Source organism: Penaeus chinensis, chromosome 1 (genome assembly GCF_019202785.1).
Source record: "Penaeus chinensis breed Huanghai No. 1 chromosome 1, ASM1920278v2, whole genome shotgun sequence".
NCBI lineage: Eukaryota > Metazoa > Arthropoda > Malacostraca > Decapoda > Penaeidae > Penaeus > Penaeus chinensis.
This window is the reverse complement of record NC_061819.1, coordinates 34,247,060-34,257,059: the sequence shown is the minus strand read 5'-3', so window position 1 is coordinate 34,257,059 and position 10,000 is coordinate 34,247,060. Positions and strand designations below refer to the sequence as shown.

At 37.6% G+C, this 10,000-nt stretch overlaps 1 protein-coding gene across 1 annotated transcript in view; it reads left to right on the top strand.

The window, feature by feature from the left end:
• The first annotated feature begins 6,417 nt into the window (after positions 1–6,417).
• The window catches only part of LOC125028686 (deoxyribose-phosphate aldolase-like), an 11,510-nt gene continuing 7,927 nt past the window's right edge, over positions 6,418–10,000 (top strand). The window contains exons 1-2 of the mRNA XM_047618164.1: positions 6,418–6,548; positions 9,778–9,927. Coding sequence (XP_047474120.1) covers positions 6,518–6,548; positions 9,778–9,927 — 181 coding nt within the window. The 5' untranslated portion in view covers positions 6,418–6,517. The remainder of the gene's footprint in view (positions 6,549–9,777; positions 9,928–10,000) is intronic.

The following is a 10,000-nucleotide window of genomic DNA, read 5'->3' as shown; positions in this document are numbered from 1 at the left end:
GAGAGAAAAGGCAGAGAGATTCCTTCCTCATATCGCATTGTGTTACGGTGAAGCTCAAAATAAACAAAACAGTTGATGCGGAAGGTAAACACGTTTTTCATCGCGAGTTTTTTTCTGCCACTGTATCTTAAGACTAGTGTGTTTTTTTTGCACACAGAGTAACCGTGTGTATATGAGTGTACATTTCGCCTTCTCATCATCATTCCCCAATTAATACAGGATGTTATTGGTGTCCCCTGGAGGAGACAGCAAGGGAAGTCTTTCATACTTTCCAATGAGAGCAACTTGTCCAAAATTTGCTAGATTATATGATATATATAATGGACAATATAACATATATAACGATCTATATCCTATTGTTTGCCATCTGGTTGCATTATATTCTGGCAGGATATATATAACTTTATATGCTAAGACAAGTAGTTAAAAAAACGAGAAAGGCATATGTCGTAATAATAATATGGGTATTAGTACATGTGTACCCATTAAATTTCAACAGCTTACATAAAATGTCTGAGTAAACTACATGACGTGTCAATACCTGCAGGAAATGCAATGCAACAAGGTCTTATGGTGTTATTGCAGGGCAGTTCACTGATCAGGTAAATAAGCCATTAAGATTAAGTCTTATTGTTGACCTTTGAGCGATGTACATCTAAATTATCATCCCAAATTACTTCAAAAAGTTTACACACAAAGCGAGGATCACCTTTGACGAAGCCAGTTTTTAGAATCTCTGCCCACGTTCCTCTCGACAGTCGGGTCAATTTAACAATCGCCCATTGTCACGTGACCTGCCTCCGTCAATCACTGCTCGAGTAGGGACGTTGGGTCAGGTAAACCGACGCTTTGCTACTGCTGGCGGCGTCAGGTAAAGTGACGCCGAGCAACTGTTCTATGGCGTGATCCTGATTAACACTTCTTTACTTCTGGGATGTTACTCCGTTTGATACGCCTTTTTAAGGATTTGGGGTAAGGATCCCACTAAATATAGTTTCTCCCATCCAAGCAAATGACGCCCCTGTAGGCTGACAAAATAAATACATACTGGTTTCTTTAACGTCGTCTCTGTTTCAAACATACGAACAAAATATGTTAACCATCTCTTCGCCAGATTGAAGACCACACTCATCTTTCAAAAAGAAAAAAAGTAAATGTGTATCTAAATAGGAAAGGTAGTCTTATTTAATAGAGTAATGGCGGTATGACACAGTACAGGGTTGACCATTGTGCAGTTGATGCCCGTAATTTGCTCTCTAAGGGAAGGGGCACCAAAAAGTGCTGTTACTAAATGTTTAGCCTTCGAGCTTTCAGGAATTTCAAGGTGTTTAACGGCATATTCTAAGAAATGTATATTTGTTTGTTTTGTGTGTGTTTTTTTTTTTTTTTAAGAACAATTAACGAACATTTTTTAGACTGTAAGTACTAGGATTTCACTTGGCACCCGAAATTCACAAGGGTTGAGGGGGACCAGTGGACGGACTTGGGGCACCATCGGATGACACGAGTAGCACCATTTGTAGAGCAAAAGGGCATTGCAGAAGGATCGCCGGAGCCGAGGTTACACTTATTTAGATGTGTCTGGAGTACTGATTAGTATAATCAGGCAGTTTTGACAGATCCTCCCCAACTGCTAATGTTCTTCATTAGTTTGTACTTTTCAAGAGTTGAAGGACTAACACCTGTTATGCAAAAATAAACATCAAACGTAACAGAAAGCAAAAATATGAAGTTGAAGGTACTTACAGTGCTTTTAGAGAGCTAGAGTTAGGTACCCCAAAAGGAGGAGAATTATCCTTGTACTACTAAACATACGTGTTAGCCCAATAAAACGTGGATTAGGAGACGTACATAAACAATTGTGTAGTATTCCCTGACAGGTCTTTGCTAGATGTTAAGATATTCCACAAAGATTTAGCCAAAAAATGCTTTATTTGTTCATACAGAATTATAAAGCCTATAACAAAAGAAGAAAGAAAAAAACATTAATATTTCCAGACTTAATAATTGATTCCTGTTTATATCTGGCGACTGCACCACACAGCACACCAACTGTTATCTCGAAATGATAACTCATAAAGTTCTCCAAGACACTGAAATTACATAGAACAAATTTAAGAGAGTTAATACTACATTGCTCCTTCCTCACTCCACAATCGTGTTACATAAGTCAACAACACACTTACTTCTCTTAAAACTTCCACCCACTCCACTTATCCCAGGCTTATGAAATTCACACCAGAACCCGTGTAATTGTGGTTAATATGCAGATTAAAATGCCCATTGCTAAAAATCTTGCTTCAGCGAGTCATGTTCACCCTGGCAAATATAAAATATATCCAGTATTTCATCCTCTTTCATATACAAGTCAGTATCAATAAGTACCACCAACAGCACTTCGGAAAGCTTCTAACAGCTTGGTGTGTAGTGTCTTTCTATATCTGCTATGAGACTGATATACTAATTACCGTCCTTTAACATATTAAAAGACAAAGTTTAATTCTTGTTTGGATTGATAACACTACTGAAACCCTTTTTGGGAATAAGATAAATTTGCACTTTCTTTACTGCATGCTGCTCACATACAATATATGCTGAACAGGGCACTGACTGCTCTTCGTGCAGTATCCATCTCGGTATTTGGCACTGGCAATTATCAGGTATTCCAAATTCGTAATCCATGGTATACCACTTTAAACATATGTCAGTCACCCTTTCTTGGGCGAAGATTATTGTTTTCTTTGACAAAAGGATGGACTGACTGAGAATCTCTGGGGAACTAAAGGTGAAGACCTTTGCATTTAGGAAACTGAATTCTTCAGGTTGTTCTTTCAAAACCAAATTAATAAGTTTTCCATAAAGGATAGGTATCCCAGTATTATTAACCATTGGACATTAGATGCTATAGCATATATCCGTATCTTCATAAATGTAAACATTTTTAATGGACTTGGAGATAGGCGCTATTGTATGGAAATTACTATACCACATGGAGCTATACTGCGATTTGTTTTGCTTAATTCTGTAGCATTCTTATTATTTTTGTGTTTCAAATAGCCATGAAAATGTATATAATTCAGCAAAACCACTTTGTTAGATGCTCTTATGCAGTACTCTTGGGGTAAGGTACGTGTACTGTAAGATTGTATTACTTTCACAAATTGCTTTTATGTTTTTTTTTTCTGGGCAAATATAATGTACAATGTCCTCATGTACTTAATTTCCTTATCCTGAGAAGATTGGAAAACAATATATATATATATATATTTTACAAGTTAACTATTGACAGTATTACAATAGGGTAGTGATATTTGTCTTTTTGCAATGTAGCATGGAATTACAGTTACCGTAAACCCAAACTTATATTTAGATTTTGCTTACTCTTCCATTCTTGAAATGATCAATCAATCATTCAATTTATGGATTCATAATTCGCTTCCAACCACGAAGGTCCCTCTTGGCAGGCTACAGGCAGGGGTTCTGTCATCTAGGGACACATTTGGTTGAATTACACCAAATCACAGCTTTTGAGGTCGTCCCACAGGTCTCATCCATATACCAAGGATTGATTCTGGAAAATACAACCCAATAAGTAGAATTGTCCTTAAGAAATTTTAATAAGTGTACAGTTTACGGAGTTGGCAGTCCCTGTTTAAGCGAACAGCTGGAAATGAACCCCCAAACTGAGCACATGGTCCTGACAGCTACGCCCCTTGAAAGCAATAAAATGTGGCTGAAAGGAACAGAGTTAAGCTCAAGTTCCACTAGCCAGACTCAGCCCTGGCCCCAGAGCCACCTCCAGCTACCCAGCTTCTTGTTTTGTTCCAATGGCAATAACACTCGCGAGTTTAGCATGCCTAGGTTGGCTGCAAAACTTGGCCGAAGTAGTAATAATTCCGGGCTTGAGTTGGCTCCCAGAGGCCAGTGGGTACCCTGACTCGAGCTTCTACTCCGTACCTTTATAAAGTTACTAGGATCTCTAGAAACTCGTATTAATAGAGGTTGTCTCCAACTGCCAATCGTCTGTTAACTTCCAGGTCCCACACCCTGGAGTTCTGGATGACTTGAAGGCCCTTGCCCTGACCTCGAAATCAATGCATCTAATGCCACCACTAGGATATAAAGTATAGCAACGTTATCAAAATTAATATCTGGGACCTTAATATTACAATTTTTTGCCTCAAACTTACTTTAACTGAAAGTTTTGAACAGTATTCAGTCTGTGCAAGGTATGAAAAAAATACTTGACCAATGACACACCTTTGACTCACGCCTGATTTCGTAGAAAAAAATACCAGGCATACCGGCAGCACCTTCATATGGTTTGCAAATCCAATTTTTCATCAGAATTCGCATATTAATAACTTTTAAAAAATGCTGTGTAAACGGTCAGACATAAGTTAAAGGAAAGTTAAAGACAGTTGCCAAACTGTAATGATAGTATGGAACCAAAATATTACATACATATTGAATATGTGTCATGAATGAATTCCAAGGCAGGGATAGAATGTAACACTTGCAGAGTAGATGAGCCTGTAAGATCACTTTAATATTGAAATAACAGAGGGGTTACAGTAAAACATGACTGGTCATATATACGCCTATATAATACAAAGAACAGTCTGCAAGTGTATGGCAGTTTGATCGTTTGTTGCTTCATGGTGATCTCTTTATCACGGCCTTAATACCATATATACGCACACACACACACACGCAATGTGTATACTTTCCCATAAATAGGTTATCAAAGTCTATTCCATGGGAAGTTTTAGTGCAATATTGTTTTCAAGAAAAAGGCTGAAAGTCACACACTGTTGCTTTTCTAACGCGATACAATTCTACGATCAATCTGTCTGCCAAATCTGCGTTGGTTTAGAGATAGTCACGCGCCCGCAGCATAAGCTTCATAGATAATCATCAAAATAAGAGAGAACACACACACACACGTGCGTTGTGTGTAGATGTGTATGTGTGTGTGTGTATATATATGTGTGTGTGTGTGTGTGTGTGTGTGCGCGTGCGTGTGCGCGCGCGTGTATTCATCACTACACACACATGCACACGCACACGTGCCCACACACACGTACACATACATATCTACACACATAATGCTTATATATACATTATATATATATATTGTATATATTTATGTATAATGTATTTATATATGCACATATATAAATACATGATACATATAAATGTATTTATATATTAATATATATGCAATATATAAAATACATGCATACATAGATATATATATATACATTTGTGTATATATTTATGTATATGTATATATATTTATATATATGTATACATATATATATTTATATATATGTGTGTGTATATATATATATATATATATATATATATATATATAAAGATAGAGAAAGAGAGATGAAAAAATAAATAATAAGAGAGAAAGATAGTGTGAGAGAGACAGAGACAGAAGAAAAGATAGACAGAAAGACAGCTATAAATATAGATATAAAAGAGCTATATGCAAAAAAAGTATCTAATTCGGCTCTACCTTCTGAATATGAATCTACAGCAGTGTCCCTCGAAATGCATCGACTTGGTGTTTCCCTGACTAGAGTTGCTTTTCCATTTCATGTGGGTGTGAGTGGGTGGGTGTGGGTATGTGTGTGTGTGTGTGTGTGTGTGTGTGTGTGTGTGTGTGTACAGTATATATATGTATATGTATATGTATATATAGTATATATATATATATATATATATATATATATATATATATATATATATATAGTATGTATATGTGTATGATATATATGTGTATATATAGTGTATATATATGTGTGTGTGTGTGTGTGTGTGTGTGTGTGTGTGTGTGTGTGTGTGTGTGTGTGTGTGTGCATGTACGTAAGCAAACGTCCCCTTCACCTAAAAATCCCGGTCCTCCCAAAAACCCCTAAATCAAATCTGGACCAAATATCCACCAACTTCCGAAGACAACGCCACTCCCACGGAATTCTCAACTGTGATTGGACCCTCCGTCAGACACTCCCAAAATCTCGCCTGTGATTGGTCACTCCCAATCTTCACCCCTTTCCCTCTCCCCTCCCCTCCCTTCCCTCTCCCCTCCCCTCCCCTTCTCTCTCCTCTCCCCTCCCCTTCCCTCTTTTCTCCCCCCCTTCCCTCTCTTCTCCCCTCCTCTCCCCTCCCCTCCCTCCCCCTCTTCCGTAACCCTTCCCTTCCCTCTCCTCTCCCCTCCCCTCCCTCCCCTCCCCCTCTCCCCTCCCCTCCCCTCCCTTTCCCTTCCCTCTCCCGTTACCCTCCCCTTCCGTCTCCCTCTCCCGTTACCCTCCCCTTCCCTCTCCTCTCCCCTCCCTCCCCATCTCTCCTTACTCCCCCTCTCCCTCCCCTCCCTCCCCTCCCCCTCTCCCGTTACCCCCCCCCCCCCCCAAGAATCCCACACCCCACAACTGCCCTTCTGCCCCCTTTATCTCGCCGAAGTTTTCTGAAAAGTATTCAGTCGCGTTGAAACCGTGAACGAAGTAGCATGTCGGACCGTAATCCTGGATGTGACCTTGGTGAGAAATTCGTCTATTTAATTGCTGTTATGTATTTTTTTTTCCTTTTAATTCTTTCTTTTAAGTATGTTGTCTAGTTTAGTCTGGTGTTCTACTAGAATGGTGGGGATTGCATTAAGGAAATGGGTTAATTTGGGTAAATGGAATTGTCACGCAGGATAAGGCAATTCAATGTTGATTTAGCTTTATCATGTGACACTTGTGTAGATGTAAGGTTTTAATTGTTAATATATCTCTGCCAGGATTTCTACTGTTGTATGGGTGTTTCTGTTGTTAATGACAGTCGTTTCTAAGAGTTGTATTTGTAGATAATTCAAGAGGAACACGAATTTAGTTAGCTACGTATGCAAGGACACTTCTGTTGCTAGCCAAAAGCTGGGTACAATGAGACAAGACACACACACATACACACACATACACACACATACACACACATACACACACACACACACACACACACACACACACACACACACACACACACACACACACACACACACACACACACACACACACATACATACACATACACACATACATACACATACATACATACAGACCCCCCCCACACACACATTCAGACCCCCACACACACATACAGACCCCCCCACACACATACAGACCCCCCCACACACATACAGACCCCCCCACACACAAACAGACAAACAAACAAGCAAACAAACACACAGACAAACAAACAAACACACACTAAACAACCTCAAGATATCTTATGGCAAGTGACTCTCATTTTATCTTTTCATTTTAACAGGTACATGATATGTGTGATATATTTATGTAATTTTCTACAACTTTATGTATCACCACCCAAAACTGTCATACTTTTTTTAATAATTAAGTTATGTGCATCTATGGATCTTTTATTTACTCCCATTATTATCTTCATTGTAAAGAAGTTTCCATAGGAGACTTTTTAGATGAATTATAAAAGAAAATGGAATTATGTTTTTTATTCTCTCTCCATTTTAGGATTTTTTTTTTTCTAGAAAATTGAATAAAAGCTTTTTTTTATGCAACAGATCACAGATGTAGGAGAGGGTATGGCAAATAATTTGATTAAACTGTTTCACAAAAGATAGACCGTAAGTGACTGTTTTTTAACCCAAAGTCTAAGCATCACTCTTATGTCCCAGTATTTTTGAAAGACTGAATTAAATATTAGGAACGTATCAGACTCGTTTGCATTGTAGATATTTATAGGAAATGTAAGTGGAAGTATCAAAAATATAGTGGAAAAATTAAGCTACCGTCAAGGCCTCGCCAAACTGCTAGACCCCAGGAAGGAATTCCTGCCTCTCTCCCTCTCCTTTCATAGGCTGGGTCAGACCAGCTTATAATTTGATGTTATGTTAAATGTGGTATTTAATTTGCTCATAATGAGTGTAGTATATATTGTTTAAGACCTAAATAGAAACCTAAAGTAAGTTGCTACATATATGAAATACTAACTATAATAAGGTCGGGCACAGATCAGATGGCATGTCATCAAGGAATTTTCATTGAGATTTTTAAATGGTTTTGCCAGCTCTTTACTTTCTTCTTAGAGTATGTTATTTCCTTCATAACATAATGTGAGCCATATCCCCCTATTTTGAATGGAAATTCATTGTAAAGATATCTCTTTTCATCCCATCCTTGATAAGCTTGAATGAAAGATGGTTTGCTTAATTGGTCACTTCCTCTTACTTCTGCTGAAAACCCAATCTCTCTTTTGTGTAAAGTAGCTTCCTTCACTTTATTTTGTAGCTATTCTTTAGTTACTGATCTACTAGATTGAGAAAACACATATCTCACAACATTTAAATGGTTGTGCGAACATACACATCTTTAATTTGGGAGATTCATCCCAGCACTTGTGTTGTTTTTTGTGTTTATTACTAACAGATGTCCTTATTATAAGAGGCAATATTAAGCTATGTAATAGTTTCTTTTTTGATGCTGTTCTTTTAATTTTTCTCTCTCTCATTTCCTTCTCTTCTAGACTAGATTAAAATTGGGTAAATCTTGAGCATGGGACTGTTTATGCCTGAGATTAAGACCTGCAATAGCCTTGACATCTATGCCTTTATCTCCTTGGCATAAGTTTACAAACCTCACTTAACTGGAGTCGTGAAGGCACAAAGGCCACAGAGAGTGTGTGAGTCACTGCGAATGTATCATTGATAAGTGACTGTGGAGTTAACTCCACTTCATACAGTCTCTCCTTTAGCTAATATAACTTTCATGTATGTTCTTAAAGGGCATCACCTTACTTTTTGACACTTCAAGATTTACCAAGAGTTGGCCTATTTGGATGTCTGTCCCCATGGTTTGCTCGTAAGAAGAATAAGAATAGAAAGAAATCAGTGCAAGATTAAAAATATCAAAGGGTGATGTGGTAATTGGTCTGACAGTTGTAAAGGAATGGTATTGATAAGCATGTCGATCAAAAGGTCGCTGTAAATCAGTTTGTAAGATTTATAGACATGGTATATAGTAAATCTTTTGCAGTATTATGGATGCAACTGTTCAGATTATTGAAAGTTGATTGTAATAGCTTAATTGATATTCTTATAAAAATTACAGTGTTTTCTTAGAATGGATAAATATGTGTTAAAATGAAATTCATAGGCATTGGTTTATTTAGAGGATAGTATTATGAAATGGAATTTTTATGAATGTTTAGAAAGTATACTATGTTATGTGCTTTTTCAGTTTCTGATTTAACTGTAATATAATTTCTGTTATTATCATTCTTTTACATGATATATTATCATATCCTTGCAGGTTATTCATACATTCCCAGTCATTGTAATAACTATTTTGTGTAAGATAAAATCCACATCCTATCAGTTGGCGCATAATGAGACGTTAATGGTTTCTTAAAGTAAGCTTTATTGGAATTTAAAAGATTTTGTCAATACTGCACCTTTCCTTTTCTGTCTCCCTTTATGTAAACCATGATTCTGTCACATAAACTGATGTACTTCTTATGACTCACATACAAGACATCCCAGAGAATCACTTAAAGTCTCAGATGAACAACATAAAGAGTTACAGCCTCTCATGTAGTCTGTGTCTTTTCCCTCAAGAAATTGTAAAAGTTGCAATTGTTTTCCCCTTTCTGTACCTTATTCAGGAGGGAGACTGACTAGAAAACTATCTGTTAATCAGATTCACTAAACTTTCAGAAAAATTAAGAAGTACATAATTTACTACCATTTCCATTCAGATTTAGGATGGGTGAACAGTGTGCGGATAAATTTGCCTTCCGTCAAGAGACGTGCAGAGACCTTAGGCACCAAGCGCACCGTCAAGAAGCAGTGGCAGGCAGCCTGGCTTCTGCGAGCAATCACCTGCATTGATCTGACCACACTCTCAGGTAAAGTATTAGGATCAGGGAGTAAAAGTTTTGTACATGATATTCTGTTAAACTTCATGGACATGTAGTCAAT